The sequence below is a fragment of the Bos grunniens genome, chromosome 15 (genome assembly GCF_055505025.1).
Source record: "Bos grunniens cultivar Pamir isolate PY7600 chromosome 15, Bosgru_T2T1.0, whole genome shotgun sequence".
In the NCBI taxonomy this organism is placed as follows: Eukaryota; Metazoa; Chordata; class Mammalia; order Artiodactyla; family Bovidae; genus Bos; species Bos grunniens.
Window position 1 is genome coordinate 79,943,640 of NC_141179.1, and position 17,524 is coordinate 79,961,163.

General features: G+C 37.6%; 1 protein-coding gene across 1 annotated transcript; it reads left to right on the forward strand.

Annotated features, from left to right (window-relative positions):
* Positions 1-13,204: 13,204 nt before the first annotated feature.
* LOC147358667 (olfactory receptor 5F1-like) lies at positions 13,205-14,161 on the forward strand. Its single transcript, XM_086338207.1, has one exon. It carries the CDS (start codon positions 13,205-13,207, stop codon positions 14,159-14,161), a length of 957 nt encoding a protein of 318 aa, XP_086194333.1.
* Positions 14,162-17,524: the final 3,363 nt, after the last annotated feature.

Sequence of the window (17,524 nt, forward strand, 5' to 3'; positions counted from 1 at the left end):
GGGCGCCAGTTCAACCCCTGGGGAGGGAGCTAAGGTTCCATGTGCCTCACAGTCAAAACACCAAAATAAAAAGCAGAGGCAACATTCTAACAGTTTCAATAAAGACAAAAAAAAATGGTCCACATCAAAAAATATTTTAAAAAATACAGACTAATACAAACTAAATAACCTACAAGGATATACTGTACAGTACAGGGAATACATTCAATATTTAATAACTCAAAATGGCATAGAATGCCAAAAAACCTGAATCACTATGTTGCACCCTTGAAACTAATACAATATTGTCAATCAAATGTACCTCAGTTAAATATGAATAAAATATTCTTCTGTTTTTTCTTATTCCCTAGCTTTCAATTTTAAAAATAAATTCATCCATATCCTAAACTGTGTGTTTAATAAATCTGTTTGAATCACATTATAAATGTGATGTCATATAGTTTGTTTTCTACTTTGCTTGTGATTTTCTTCAATATTAGTTTCTAACATTTTCCCATGAAAAGCTGTTACACATGAAAAGCTCATGTGTATCCCTGTACTCCTAATTTCAAAAATGTATAGAATTATTTTTCTTTAATGTGTCTATTTAATGGTAACTTTCCTTCTATCATGATCAGTGCTGATGCAAATGTTACATTACAGGTCACTCAGCGCACTCCTACAGGAGTTTGTCTGGGTCCATCCCTAGATATGACATTGATTGGATACAGGATATACTTACACTCAGCTTTAAAGTATAACAAGAATTTTCCTAATTTATGTTTCATATTTATGTCCTCAAGAGCAGCACATCTGACCTTAGCTTCTACATCCTTGCTGATACCTGCTATAGTCAGACATTTAACATATTTTGCCATCATTATGGAGGTGCGTGTGTGTGTGTGTGTAGCCATGTCTGACTCTTTGCAAACCCGTGAACTGTAGCCCACATGGCTCCTCTGTCCATGGAATTCTTCAGGCAAGAATACTGGAGTAGGTTGCCATTTCCTAATCCAGGGAATCTTCCTGATGCAGGGATCAAACTTGCATCTCCTGAATGTCCTGAATTAGCAGGCAAATTTTTTACCACTGTACCACTTTTCAGATACTTAATCTTTAACACATCTGGAAATATATATATAGTTTTCCATTGTGTTATGTTAGAATTTTCTTTTTTGAATTCAGATAGCTTGTTTTCTCTACTGATCTTTTCTTTAAAAAACGTGTTCTCCATTTATTGTTAGTGACACCCTGCTGCTGCTAAGTCGCTTCAGTCGTGTCCGACTCTGTGCGACCCCCATAGATGGCAGCCCATCAGGCTTCCCTATCCCTGGGATTCTCCAGGCAAGAACACTAGAGTGGGTTGCCATTTCCTTCTCCAACGCATGAAAGTAAAAAGCGAAAGCAAAGTCGCTCAGTCGTGTCCGATCTTAGCGACCGCATGGACTGCAGCCTACCAGGCTCCTCCATCCATGGATTTTCCAGGCAAGAGTACTGGAGTGGGGTGCCATGATGTATCAAATCTTTCATTTATCTGTGGATCCGTTTCTGGACCTTGTTTTCTGATCATCAGTCTATTGGTAAGTTTTCCTTTATGTAATGGCAGACACTGCTAAATAATTTTTCAAGAAAGACTTGATCTTTTTGTTCTGAGCTATTTCACCAAAACTTTAAAAAAGGCTTGTCACTCTTAGAATATTGTTTTTTTAATTTTGGAGTGAATTTCCTTTACAGACCAATTCTGTAAAACTTCAATCTTTCAAATATTGAGTCATTCTCATAAACATAATGTCACTGTTTATTTATGCTATTTATTTAAAGTCTTTTAGTTATGTTTTATCATAAACATAAAAGTTTTGATTGATAGATATATTTCCCTAAGGACCTTATATAATAAAAATCTACTGTTTAAAAATCATTATCTAAATATTTTCTGCAGTGATGATAAAATACAACTAATTTTCAGATTGAATATTGATTCTATAGTTAACAATCCATACAGACTATTAACACCCATAGTTTTCATTTTACACTTTTACTTGAGTCTTTTCTTTATATATCTTAAAAATCTGTAATTTATTGTTTTTGAATATCTTCCTCTGCTAGATGCACCCTCCAGTGAGTTATTATCCAGAGTTGGCAACTTTGGACATAATTTTCCTTTACATAATTTTAAAGTGGATAACAGTGAACTTCTGTTCATTAATTTTGATCAAAAGATGTCAATTCAGTTTTAAGTCCTAATTAACTGTATGTCTGAACCTCCAAATGCAGTTTCTCCAGCTTCCCATGCATCATATTGACAAAGGAAGATGGAGGAAAAGCTTAGTTGCAATAGTAAATCTTTTGGAAAAAATTCAAGCAAATAAATTGTAAACTTTTAACCATCAAATTGTGAAAGAAGATGTAACATTCAAGGTAGCTGTCCAGTGAAATTCTGGAAAGCATTTTCATTTCATCTTTTTAATCCACAAATTTGCTTCTAATGCTGCCATCTTTTGAGACAGACCTAACTATGCAAAGTGAATGCCCAATGTGTCTCATTAACAGTAATCTTTGGTGCATTTTTTTAGCTTAAATTTAAACAGTATACAGTGCAATTATTGCTGAAAGGATAAGTACCATAAGCAATGATTATCTTGAGAGATAACTGATGAATAAATTGTAAAGGTTTGAAAACTCTTTCAGCCTTTTTTTTTTAGTGTAATGAAATCCCTTTGAAAAATGTCTAATTATGTTATTTCTTATTGAATCTCAAGAGAAATCAATAGACATTATAGCTATTTAATGAATCAACATATTTTTTCTTCTCCAATATTAAAAAGAAAAAATACTGCAGATAGATCTTAGTAAAAGAAGCAGGCAAATAAAGGCCCTGTTTTTCCTAGATTCTTAAATTACTGTTTACTACATGTATTTGCTTTATTATTTCAAATAAACTTATTAGAGTAACATATTAGCACGCTGAGGTTAATCCTCATATGGATGACATGCAGTAAAATGTTCACAATCTAAAAAATAATGATTTTTTTATTATTAACCTAATAATTAACCTATTCATTTATAAAACTGACATTTTTAAATTTACATTTTAAAGTATAATCAAGTATCTTCATTTATTTGCTCATCTACCCACAAATATTTAATGACTGTCTACTATGTAACAGAAACTGTTCTGCCAGTCTGACCAATCATTATAAAGATTTGTGCACTAAAAAATTTATTAGAAGAGTAAAAACAAGAAAAATATAAACAAGTAACTAAAAACAATGCTGTTACTAATAAGTATTTTAATACAATTTAATAGATTTTTGCAATTAAGGATTTCATTCTACCTTTGATGTTGAAGCCTTTAAAAATGTTTAATTAAAGAGTATATGATAATTTTATCTAATAAAATCACGATATGTGGAAAACTGAATTGACAAAAAGTGAATATTATCTTTATGAGATAACTTGATAATTAACAAAAATAGCTATCTCATTTAAAGTTATCCTTTTGTAGAGTTTCCTTTGGTCATATTCTTATCCTATATCACATAAACTGCAATGTCCCTTTGATGAATATTCAATTTACACCTCATCAAAAGATAATTATTGAAATGCAAAAGTCTATCTCTGGTGCAAATTATTACATAATTTCTTTATTTCCTCACAGGATAATCAGAAATAAAAAATATATACATGCACAAAAAGAAGTTTCCAGAGATATATAAAATTCTTAAAAGATATTAAGTTAAAAATAAAATAAATCTACTACACTCAGCAAAAAGCAAGTCAGTGATGGCATTGAAGAGAAAGCTTTCCGTGGGAAAGACACTGTGCAGAATATAACGCTGTGATGCCTGAACACCAACATGTATTTCATGGTTCCACTTTTTTGTGGAAAATAATTCTAATGAGTTCAAAATTTATCCCTTGAAATATTTATTTATATATAATGCTAATGAACACATTATAAAATACATAGCAAGAGCATCAGTTACTGTCAAGGTAAGTTTTCCAGCTAGACTTTAAGCCTGCATAAATATTTTAAAAAGTGGGTTTCCCAGGTGGCTCAACAGAAAAGAATTTAACTGCCAAGCAGGAGATGTGAGTTCAATCCTTGGGTCAGGAAATTCCCCTGGAGTCGGAAATGGCAACCCACTCTAGTATTCTTGCCCAGAAAATTCCACGGACAGAGAAGCCTGGCAGGTTAAGTCCATGTGATCACAAAGAGTAAGACCCAACTCAGAGACAGAATAACAATCTCCTTTTTATTCTATGAAGACATGGAAAAAGTGCAAGAATGTAGTAAGTTTGCATTCCAGAAGACAGCCCTATCTCTGCTACTTACTTTAAAAAAAAAAAATAGGATCAGTTTGTGCGTAAGGCCTTGTCACTGAAGGATGGCTGTTATGAGCTCTGATGCCTAATTCTGGATATTGGTCTGCTGTTTAGTTGATGTGTGGCAGAACCAACACAATATTGTAAAGTAATTAGCCTCCAATTAAAATAAATAAATTTAAATTAAAAAAAAAAAAAGGAGAGTGCTGAGAAATCATGGTTACATAGAACCTGAAGATCTTGTAACCCACAGAAAGATTCAACCATCTGGTGGAGAAAAGTGTAGATAGAGTAAAAAGCCACTTGATTCCAGGGAAACTTTGAAATGACTCCTAGAGTTGCTGCTGCTGCTGCTAAGTTGCTTCAATTGTGTCCGACTCTGTCCGTCCTACCTACTGATGGTTTTTATAGATATTTTTAAGATGTTAGTAATCTAGATAATATGAAATAATGATTCTATTAAATTCAGTCTTTAAATTTTAGTGAAAATTTAATTTACTAGTTTTAAGATTGCCATCAGTCTCACAAGCCTTTACCATTTGTTCAGAAGTATACCTACAGATCCTACTGTTCCATCAGGGTCAAATATTATGCACTTACATGTCTTAAATAAAATTGTAGTTATTCAAGTTTTTTAGAAAACAGAAGATGATTATGTATATAAAGGCAATCCAGATTTGGGTACAAGAGGATTGAGTCAAACTTCATCTTATGTTTTCTAGTTACACATAATGTGTAACTAGTATTAAAACATTATTATATCACCTCACTACTATGAAAACATTATTATATGTTGGTACAGTCATATATCTAGGGTAAGATATAAACATGTTAAAAGCTTTAAGAAGATAATGACTGTATTCCTAGGTTTGAGTGTGTATTCATAAGGAATTTGGGGGACTTCTCTGGTGGTCCAGTGGTTCAGAATCTGCCTACCCAAATAGGGGAAACAGATTCAGACCCTAGGCAAGAAGATTCCACATACCATGGGGCAATTAAACCCAAGCATCACAACTACTGAAGCCCAGGAGTAGAGAGTCAGTGCTCTGCAGCAGAGTAGATAGCACAATGAGAAGTCCATGCATGGCAACTAGAGGGTAGCCCTGCTCTCTGTGGCTACAGAAAGTTATGTGCACAGCAGTGAAGACGTGGCAGAGCCAAAATAAATAAATATATAATATGCTTTTAAAAAGAAGATTGTGCATATCTGGCATTACTTGTACAAATGTTCAGTTCAGTTCAGTTCCATCGCTCAGTTGTGTCCAACTCTTTATGACCCCATGAATCACAGCATGCCAGGCCTCCCTGTCCATCACCAACTCCCGGAGTTCACCCAGACTCATGTCCATCGAGTCAGTGATGCCATCCAGCCATCTCATTCTCTGATGTCCCCTTCTCCTCCTGCCCCCAATCCCTCCCAGCATCAGTCTTTTTCAATGAGTCAACTCTTCGCATGAGGTGGCCAAAGTACTGGAGTTTCAGCTTTAGCATCATTCCTTCCAAAGAACACCCAGGGATGATCTCCTTCAGAATGGACTGGTTGGATCTCCTTGCAGTCCAAGGGACTCTCAAGAGTCTTCTCCAACACCACAGTTCAAAAGCATCAATTCTTCAGCGCTCAGCTTTCTTCACAGTCCAACTCTCACATCCATACATGATCACAGGAAAAATCATAGCCTTGACTAGACGGACCTTTGTTGGCAAAGGAATGTCTCTGCTTTTCAATATGTTATCTAGGTTGGTCATAACTTTCCTTCCAAGGAGTAAGCGTCTTTTAATTTCATGGCTGCAGTCAACATCTGCAGTGATTTTGGAGCCCCCAAAAATAAAGTCTGACACTGTTTCCACTGTTTCCCCATCTATTTCCCATGAAGTGATGGGACCAGATGCCATGATCTTTGTTTTCTGAATGTTGAGGTTTAAGCCAACTTTTTCACTCTCCTCTTTCACTTTCAACAAGAGTCTTTTTAGTTCCTCTTCACTTTCTGCCATAAGGGTGGTGTCATCTGTATATCTGAGGTTATTGATATTTCTCCTGGCAATCTTGATTGCCCAGCTTGTGCTTCTTCCAGCCCAGTATTTCTCATGATGTACTCTGCATAGAAGTTAAATAAGCAAGGTGACAATATACAGCCTTGACATGCTCCTTTTCCTATTTGAAACCAGTCTATTGTTCCATGTCCAGTTCTAAGTGTTGCTTCCTGACCTGCATATAGGTTTCTCAAGAGGCAGGTCAGGTGGTCTGGTATTCTCATCTCTTTCAGAATTTTCCACAGTTTATTGTGATCCACACAGTCAAAGCCTTTGGCATAGTCAATAAAGCTGGGGTAGCTCCTCCCGGCCGCCGCCCCTGGCCTCTGGCATGGGTGTACAAATGTTACTTAACAGAATTTCATTTATCACAGTAAAAGCCTGGATACCCCTTGTGAACATATGGTGATTTAGGCTTGAAAGTTTAGCTGGGAACTGGGAGCAACTCTACAGAATACAGAGCACAGAAATACACTCCTACAAGCAAGATCAATTTTTCTTTTCTTTCTTTATTTTTTTAAGCTATGGCAAAGGAGGGAAGAATATACAGTGGAGAAAAGACAGTCTGTTCAATAAACAGCGATGGGAAAATTGGACAGCTATATGTAAAAGGGTGAGATTAGAACACTACCTCATGAAAATGAATAGAAAATGCTTAAAGACCTAAGTGTAAGACTAGAAACCATAAACATCCTAGGAGAGAACAGAGGCCAAACACACTTTTACGTATGTCACAGCAATATATTTGGGCTCTGTCTCTGAAGGCAAAAGCAATAAGAGAAAGAGGGGAAGGGGTATTCAGTTCAGTTCAGTTGCTCATGAAAGGTTGTTGTTGAATCACGCGAATACACCGGGATTCTTGGCCCCCGGAGGAGAAGAATTCAATCCGGGGCCAGAGACAAGGCTTGATCGCTCAGAGCTTTTGTGTAATAAAGTTTTATTAAAGTATAAAGGAGATAGAGAAAGCTTCTGACATAGGCATCAGAAGGGGGCAGAAAGAGTACCCCCCTGCTAGTCTTCAACTGGATGTTATATAGTCACTAGCAGTCTGTTAATGAAAGAAAGGAATGTCTTAAAATTCAGAATGGCACCAGGCCCCTCACGCATAAGATGCATTTTGGGATAATCTTGGCACCAAATGGCTTATCCTGGGCCATAAACTGATTAACTTGAATCTTGAAGAAGGGCAAATCACCATACAAATAGTTTCATTTACATAGATTAGGGGAACAATATCTGAGTATAACATACTGGTTTTTCAAGTAGGTTCTGGGCCAAGAGGCGGAACCGACTTGGAGACAGAGTTTGGGGTAAAGGCGTAGTACATTATCATAGCTTAAGACAAACATTTCCATAAGAAAAAGGCATTGGTTATCTCTAGGCTCAAGAATAGCTAACTTTGGGCGAAACCAGGTGTCATTATGGCAACACAGTATTTTAAGAGAAACCGCCCTTTAAATTTGTATAGAGAAGGAAAAAATATTGCTAGTTTGTTTCCTCCTGCCGCTTAAGAGAGATAAAATTGTCTGACACTTGCAGGCTATTTCCTCCTTTTGGAGACCCCTAGATTTCCTATCAACCTACCTAGGAAATGACTCTCTCACTCAGTCGTGTCCAACTCTTGGTGATCCCATGGACTGCAGCATGCCAGGCATCCCTGTCCATCACCAACTCCTGGAGTTTACCCAAAGTCATGTCCATTGAGTTGGTGATGCTATTCAACCATCTCATCCTCTGTTGTCCCCTTCTCCTCTGACCTTCGATCTTTCCCAGCATCAGGGTCTTTTCAAATGAGTCAGCTCTTCGCTTCAGGTGGCCAAAGTATTGGAGTTTCAGCTTCAGCCTCATTCCTTCCAATGGATATTCAGGACTGATTTCCTTTAGGATGGACTGGTTGGATCTCCTTGCGGTCCAAGGGACTTTCAAAACTTTTCTCCAACACCACAGTTCAAAAGCATCAACTCTTTGACGTGAAGCTTTCTTTATAGTCCAACACTCACATCCATACATGACTACTGGTAAAACCACAGTCTTGAGGAGACAGAACTTTGTTAGAAAAGTAATGTCTCTGCTTTCTAATATGCTGTCTAGTTTGGTCATAACTTTCCTTCCAAGGAGTAAATGTCTTTTAGTTTCATGGCTGCAGTCACCATCTGCAGTGATTTTGGAGCCCCCAAAATTAAAGTCAGCCACTGTTTCTACTGTTTCCCCATCTATTTCCCATAAAGTGATGGGACCAGATGCCATGATCTTAGTTTTCAGAATGTTGAACTTTAAGCCAACTTTTTCACTCTCCACTTTCACTTTCAAGAAGAGGCTCCTTAGTTCTTCAATTTCTGCCATAGGAGTGGAATCATCTGCATATTTGAGGTTATTGAAATTTCTCCTGGCAATCTTGATTCCAGTTTGTGCTTCATCCAGCCCAGCGTTTCTCATGAAGTACTTTGCATATAAGTTAAATAAGCAGGGTGACAATATATACCCTGACATACTCCTTTTCCTATTTAGAACCAGTCTGTATTTTCATGTCCAGTTCTAACTGTTGCTTCCTGACCTGTATACAGATTTCTCAAGAGGCAGGTCAGGTGGTGTAGTATCCCAATCTCTTCCACAATTTTCCAAAATTTGTTGTGATCCACACAGTCAAAGGCTTTGGCATAGTCAATAAAGGAGAAATAGATGTTTTTCTGGAACTCTTTTGCTTTTTCAATGATCCAGCAGATGTTAGCAATTTGATCTTTGGTTCCTCTGCCTTTTCTAAATCCAGCTTGAACATCTGGAAATTCACGGTTCATGTATTGTTGAAGCCTTGCTTGGAGAATTTTGAGCATTACTTTACTAGCATGTGAGATGAGTGCAATTGTGCAGTAGTTTGAACATTCTTTGGCATTGCCTTTCTTTGGGATTGGAATGAAAACTGACCTTTTCCAGTCCTGTGGCCACTGCTGAGTTTTTCAAATTTGCTGGCATATTGAGTGCAGCACTTTCCCAGCATCATCTTTCAGGATTTGATATAGCTTACCTGGAATTCCATCACCTCCATGAGCTTTGCTCATAGTGATGCTTCCTAAGTCCCACTTGACTTCCCATTCCAAGATGTCTGGCTCTAGGTGAGTGTGAGTGATCACACCATTGTGATTATCTGGGTTGTGAAGATCTTGTTTTGTACAGTTCTGTGTATTCTTGCCACCTCTTCTTAATATCTTCTGCTTCTGTTAGGTCCATACCATTTCTGTCCTCTATTGAGCCCATCTTTGCATGAAATGTTCCCTTGCTATCTTTATTTTTCTTGAAGAGATCTCTAGTCTTTCTCATTCCATTGTTTTCCTATATTTCTTTGCACTGATCATTGAGGAAGGCTTTCTTATGTCTCCTTGCTATTATTTGTAACTCTGCATTCAAATGGGTATATCTTTCCTCTTTTCCTTTGTTTTTTTGCTTCTCTTTTTTTCACAGCTATTTGTAAGGCCTCCTCAGATAGCCATTTTGCTTTTTTGCATTCCTTTCTCTTGGGGATGGTCTTGATCCCTGTTTCCTGTATAATGTCATGAATCTCCATCCATAGTTCATCAGGCAGTCTATCAGATTGCATCCCTTAAATCTATTTCCCACTTTCACTGTATATTCTTAAGGGATTTAATTTAGGTCATACCTGAATGGTCTAGAGGTTTTCCCTACTTTCTTCAATTTAAGTCTGAATTTGGCAATAAGAAGTTCATAATCTTAGTCACACTCAGCTCCTGGTCTTATTTTTGCTGACTGTATAGAGCTTCTCCATCTTTGGCTGCAAAGAATGTAATCAATCTGATTTCAGTGTTGACCATTTGACGATGTGCATGTGTAGAGTCTTCTCTTGTGTTGTTGAAAGAGGGTGTCTGCTATGACCAGTGCATTCTGTTGGCAAAACTGTATGAGCCTTTTACCTACTTCATTCTGTACTCCAAGGCCAAATTTGCCTGTTACTCCAGGGATTTCTTGACTTTCTACTTTTTCATTCCACTCCCCTATAATGAAATGGACATCTTTTGGGGAGTGTTTGTTCTAAGAGGTCTTGTAGATCTTCATAGAACCAGTCAACTTCAGCTTCTTCAGCATTACTGGTCAGGGCATAGACTTGGATTACCACAATATTGAATGATTTGCCTTGGAAACAAATGGAGATCATGCTGTCATTTTTGAGATTGCATCCAAGTACTGCATTTCAGACTCTTTTGTTGACTATGATGGCTATTCCATTTTTTCTAAGGGATTCTTGCCCAAAGTAGTAGATATAATGGTCATCTGAGTTAAATTCACCCATTCCAGTCCATTTTAGTTCCCTGATTCCTAAAGTAGTGATGTTCACTCTTGCCATCTCCTGTTTGACCACTTCCAATTTTCCTTGACTCCTGAACCTAACATTCCAGGTTCCTATGCAATATTGCTCTTTACAGCATCAGACTTTGCTTCTATAACCAGTCACATCCAAACCTGGATGTTGTTTTTGCTTTGGCTCCATCCCTTCATTCTTTCTGGAGTTATTTCTCCACTGATCTCCAGTAGCATATTGGGCACCTACTGACCTGGGGAGTTCATCTTTCAGTGTCCTATCTTTTTGCCTTTCCATACTGTTCATGGGGTTCTCAAGGTCATAATACTCAAGTAGTTTGCCATTCCCTTCTTCAGTGGAGCACATTTTGTCATAACTCTCCACCATGATCCGTCTCTTGGTTGGCCCTACATGGCATAGCTTATAGTTTCATTGAGTTAAATAAGGTTGTGGTCCATGTGATTAGATTGGTTAGCTTTCTGTGATTGTGGTTTCTCTGTGTGCCTTCTGTTGCCTTCTGCCTGTTCCTAGTGTCTTACTGTGAGTTCTCTGATCTTGAACGTGGGGTATCTCCTCCCAGCCGCTTACCGCTCCAGCATGTTGCAGCCTAAGAGGGAGTTTAGGGGTATACAATTAAGAGAGACAAGCTACTGTGTGTTAAATAGATGACCTATAAGGATGTATTGTATAGCGTAAGAAATTATACCCATTGTCTTGTAATTTTTTAAAATTTTGTTTATTTTTAATTGGTGGAAAATTTTTCTTGGTTTCTTCTGTATAACACAAATTCATTATAATTATATATATATATATATATAATTATGTATGTAATTTATACTATATATAATTTATAATTATGCACATATTTATACATAGATATGTATACATAGGATAATTATATCTAATAAAATCAGGGTATGTATATATGTCCCCTTCCCTCTTGAGCCTCCCTCCCCTTCCCCTACCTTACCCCTCTAGCTCTTTGAATAGAGTATAATCTGCCAAAATACTTAATCACTATGCTGTTCACTTGAAACTAGTACAATATTGTAAATCAAATATACCCAGATTTGTAAAGTTAAATATTCTTAATCCATTGTCTTAATGCTCATGGTATAGTATTCTTTTAAGCAAACTATGTAGTTAGTGTCCCCTTTGCATTTCACTCAAGAACAGAGTTAGAAGTTAAACTGACCCAGACCAAAGGAGGAGTACACACACATGCACACAAAGGGATGTAAAATAATTTTGTTGTGGGTTATGTAACTTTTTGATTAAGCTTAACTGATAAATAAAGAGGCAATTAAATATCCAATTAAAATTATTATATTTTACCTGGACAAAAAATTTTAAAGTAATATAGAGATCAGAAACCACTTTATGATCAAAGTGCCACGTGCTTTATTTCATTTATTTTTATATGATCCAAGTGCCACATAATGTTTTATACAGTTATCTGCATATGATCATATTTTAATTGCTTTGAGACTGAAACTTCTGTCTTAAGAGGACTGACTCATAATTAAAACCTATAATCTAGTCCCCATGGTTACCCAACCCTCTTTAAGGAAAGCAAAATAAAAGGGCAGTCATGTGTACATTCTCAGAAGGTGGCTTGAATTTTTTGCAGAGATAATTCAAAGTTTTATGACTTTTCATTTCATTTAAAAAAATGTAAATCTTTTTATTTTAAATTTCACCTGAGCGTATTAAGAATTCTAATAAGAAATAAAATAATGGACAGCACAACTAAGACTCTAAGCAGGAAGCTGTAAATACCTGGTACTGCCATTCCCTGCTGTGGACAGGTACAGTATATGCAACTACGTGGAATTAATTTGATAGCATGCTTTGTAACGAGTGCAGTTGCTTTGGTCCACTTGAAAAAAACTACAAAAGCATTCTCAAGAATGTCATAGATGTCAAAATATTGGTTATTTGCAGTAGGCCCTGTGTTTGCTGCTTGAAGAACACCAGAGTGATTTCCAGATGGTGATGCATGAATTTTGCTGTTGAAGAATGTACAGAGAAGTCTTGATGAGAAAAGAAGACATTTGAGTTAACCATACATGCTTGTGCAGAGGATGAGAGAGAACTCAGCAAGAATAGCTCTATACTTTGCATTTTGGATGTGAGTGGGTTAGAAGAGAAAGAATAGAATGTATATGCTGCATTTTAGAACCTTAAATGGACTATACAGACTTTGACCAGCAAACAGGGAGTTCCACAACCATATTCAATACAGACAATTGGTTATTGAATTCCAGTGCCTGTTCGTTTGCTCACTAATTTCCCCTTTACTACAGTCACTCCGGGAGTTGGTGATGGACAGGGAGGCCTGGCGTGCTGCAGTCCATGCAGTCTTAAAGAGCCAGACATGACTGAGTGACTGAACTGAACTGAACTGATAGTCACCCTGCTTACTCTACTATATTATCCCAGGATTTTATTTTTTCCATGTGTTAGTAACTACATTAACATTCCTACTATTTCTTGTGAAATTTGGACAATGACATATTTACAAGGAATACAAGTTTAAGCATACAACATCTTTAGTAAATGGCTAGAAATAATTGTACTTTGCTGACAGAGTTCATCCTGTTGGGATTAGCAGACACACTGGAGCTACAAGCTATCCTTTTTTCTCTTTTTTTGGTGATTTACACACTTACAGTTGTGGGAAATATTGGAATGATCCTTTTAATCAGGACTGATTCTCGACTTCATACACCTATGTATTTCTTCCTGGCAATTCTGTCTTTTGCAGATGTTAGTTATTCATCCACCATCACTCCAAAGATGCTGGTAGACTTTTTATCAGAGAAGAAAACCATCTCCTTTGCTGGCTGCTTTCTGCAGATGTACTTCTTTATAGCCTTTGCTACAATTGAATGCATCCTTTTTGGGTTAATGGCCCATGACCGCTATGTGGCCATATGCAACCCTCTCCTTTACTCCTTGATCATGTCCAGGACAGTCTGCCTAAAAATGGCAGCAGGGGCTTTTACAGCAGGACTGTTGAACTCTGTGGTTCACACAGGTTATGTGAGCAGCTTGTCATTCTGCAGTTCCAATGTCATCCATCACTTCTTCTGTGATAGTCCTCCAATTTTTAAGCTCTCATGTTCTGACACACGCCTGTATGAAAGCATCTTGTCCACTTTTGCTGGTGTGACTATAGTTGGGACTCTGCTGGTGATCCTCACCTCCTACTGCTACATTCTCTTCTCCATCTTCCGTATGCATTCAGGAAAGGGGAGGCACAAAGCCTTCTCCACATGTGTGTCTCACCTGACAGCCATCATCCTGTTCTATTCCACCTCTATCTACACTTATCTCAGACCTTCCTCCAGCTACTCCCTGACTCAGGACAAAGTGGCTTCCGTGTTCTACACAGTGGTCATCCCCATGTTGAATCCTCTGATCTACAGCCTCCGGAACAGGGAAGTGAAGAAGGCTTTATGGAATTTAATTACTAGGAAAAGGGTCCCTTCATTTCTGGGATTATTTGGTTAATTTTCTGAACTAAATGGAGTATTTAATTAATTTTAAAATACTGGTTGAAGCTTACTATGATTGTGGACTTCATTTTCTTAACTTAGTAGAGTACATATTGAACTTTAAAATGCTGAATCAACATTTTTCATTAGACTATTTTCTAAGTAATCATGTTGTGCTGCTGCTATTGCTGCTGCTAAGTCGCTTCAGTCATGTCCAACTCTTTGCAATGCCATAGATGGTAGCCCACCAGGCTCCTCCGTCCATGGGATTTTCCAGGCAAGAGTACTGGCATGGGGTGCTTGTATTTATATCCAAATATATGAATCCAACTGGAGGTGGAAATTGCAACCCACTTTAGTATTCTTGATTGGGAAATCCCATGAACAGAGGAGTCTAAAGGTTTTCTCCGTCCATAGGGTTGCGAAGAATTGGAAATAACTTATCAACTAACCCTCATATCCAATAGGATAAGCTAAATTATCAAATTCATATGAAACTCTAAAACTTTCATCTAATTGTTCTATATTTCCAATGGGTTCTCAAAAATATGATGTGTTTTAATGCAACTTTGGTTAGAGAATAAAAAGACTAATTATTGGGCTTCCCAGGTGGCACAGTGGTAAAGAATCTGCCTACCAATGACAGAGATGCAGGGGACATGGGTTTGACCCCTGGGTCAGGAGGATCCCCTGGAGAAGGAAATGGCAACCCACTCCAGAATTTTTACCTGGAAAATTCCATGGGCAGAGGAGCTTGGTGAGCTTCAGTCTGCCATGGGGTAGCAGAGAGGGAAATGACTGAGCACCTGATCATTTAGAGACAAAAGTTACAATATCATAGGATCTAATCAACAAAGGTCCATCTAGTCAAGGCTATGTTTTTTCCAGTAGTCATGTATGGATGTGAGAGTTGGACTGTGAAAAAAGCTGAGCACTTAAGAATTGGTGCTTTTGAACTGTGGTATTGGAGAAGACTCTTTAGAGTCCCTTGGACTGCAAGGAGATCCAACCAGTCCATTCTAAAGGAGATCAGTCCTGGGTTTTCTTTGGAAGGAATGATGCTAAAGCTGAAACTCCAATAATTTGTCCACCTCATGCGAAGAGTTGACTCATTGGAAAAGACTCTGATGCTGGGAGGGATTGGGGGCAGGAGGAAAAGGGGACGACAGAGGATGAGATGACCAGATGGCATCACCAACTCGATGGACATGAGTTTGAGTGAACTCCGGGAGTTCGTGAGGACAGGGAGGCCTGGCGTGCTGCAATTTATGGGGTTGCAAAGAGTCGGACATGACTGAGTGACCGAACTGAACTGAACTGAATCATATAGAGTATTTTTAAGGTCCATTTAGCTTTTCCTTTGGCCTTCTTTGTCAGAATTCATGATTAGTATTAATAAGAAATATTGCTATATTACATATGTCAAAAATGCTTAAAATTGATTTCCATTTTAAGTTTTTGAATTATTTCCCCAAGAGATGCTTAAGTCATATTTCAATACTCAACTTTTAATTGTAGCAGTAAACCTTTTATTTCCCTTCTTCCCCTCATGCACATACATGTTCATTAAATAATAAGTATGAGCTTATACAAACATATGCTATCAAGAAAATTGCTGACTGACTAGAATGCACCAATTAAAGTAGCACTCTTTGGATTCCTTCCAAGCTCCATAGATTTTCCAATGCTTTTCTCACTTTCTCTCTCTCCCAGACTGAGACATATACACAAACCACAAGCAAACACATTCAACTATGGCAATTTTTAAGCAGTACATGGCTCCAAATCAGGTAGGTCAATGCTCAGTGAATGAATGTGACACATATTTTTTATAACAAGTTCATGGATTTCCTGCATATGGGAATCTGTTATCAAGTTAGCAATAAACATGAGTTAAGATGTGATGTGTCTTAATGTTAAAGTTAAGCATTATATGGAGTTAGCTAGGAAGCTGGCTTAGTAGGACTCTGGAGGAAACTGAGTAGGAGCCTGGACTTGCTAAGGAGACAAGCCCTGAGATGCTGTCAAGCTAACCTTATGGCCTGGCATGAAAGGTCAGTCCATTCTAACATCCATCGCCCTATGGTCCACATAGTTGATCTTCACTAAAGGGATATTCATGAAGCCATCAATATTGTTGGTTCATCCCTGGACCATGCTTTCACTCCACAGGTCCAAATGATTATCTGGTCCTGGAGGCCATGCTGCGGACTAATCAGGCTGTTCTCAGAGATGGTTCACTCCTTCATTGAGTGACTCACCCACATTTTTCTGTACCAGCTGGCTGCTCATTGGCTGTATTTTTCTGCTTTCCCTGTCCTGAGTATTCAATGAAATCATATACATGGTCAAGATATTTCATTAATAAATATCAATATTATATTCCTTGCATCAAATGCTTTAATTTCTAGTATATTTTAGAAATAGAAACAATGTTTGGAAGGTTAAATCCATTTATTCTGTGATTTAGGGCTTCCCTGGAAGCTCAGTAGTAAAGAATCTGCCTATTAATGCAGGAAACACAGGTTTGATCCCTTGGTCAGGAAGAACACCTAAAGAAGGAAATGGCAACCCACTCCAGTATTCTTTCCTGGTGAAGCCCATGAACAGAGGAGCCTGGTGGGCTACAGTCCATGGGATGGCAAAGAGTCGGACACGACTGAGCAACTAAACACCAAATTTTGAGTTTTAGGTTTTACGCGTATCATATTTTGAACCTTGTTCTCTAATCTCGAAGTCTGCTAAGTCACTTCAGTCATGTCCGACTCTGTGTGACCCCATAGACAGCAGCCCACCAGGCTCCCCCGTCCCTGGGATTCTCCAGGCCAGAACACTGGAGTGGGTTGCCATTTCCTTCTCCAATGCATGAAAGTGAAAAGTGAAAGTGAAGTTGCTCAGTCATGTCCGACTCTTAGCGACCCCATGGACTGCACCCTACCAGGCTCCTCCACCTATGGGATTTTCCAGGCAAGAGTACTGGAGTGGGGTGCCATTGCCTTCTCCAAATCTAAGTCTAGTCTCTTATATTTAGTTACTTTCATTTGCAAAGTCTTCAAATATTTCCAACTTTGGGAACTATTACCACTTAATTATATTTGTTAATTTTAATTAACTGAATATGTACTGCTTATGTAACTCAAGATTATTTAGCCTTTAATTGCTTGTTAAAATTATTTTTAAATCATATTTTCTTGCTCATTCAAAGAATTTATGTAAAATATATTCAAAATATATATTTTTAAATTTTCTTTGACTCAAAAGAAATTTAGATTGTAAAAGCATTGAGACCTCTAATTTCGAGTTTGATTTTACCCTTCTCTTCTTTAAAAGACAATATTTATTAAACCCTCCCTTATGAATGTAGCATTCTTTTGTTCCT

Coding starts and splice junctions, on each gene's coding strand:
- LOC147358667 (XM_086338207.1), top strand. CDS start 13,205: ATGGCTAGAAATAATTGTACTTTGCTGACAGAGTTCATCCTGTTGGGA.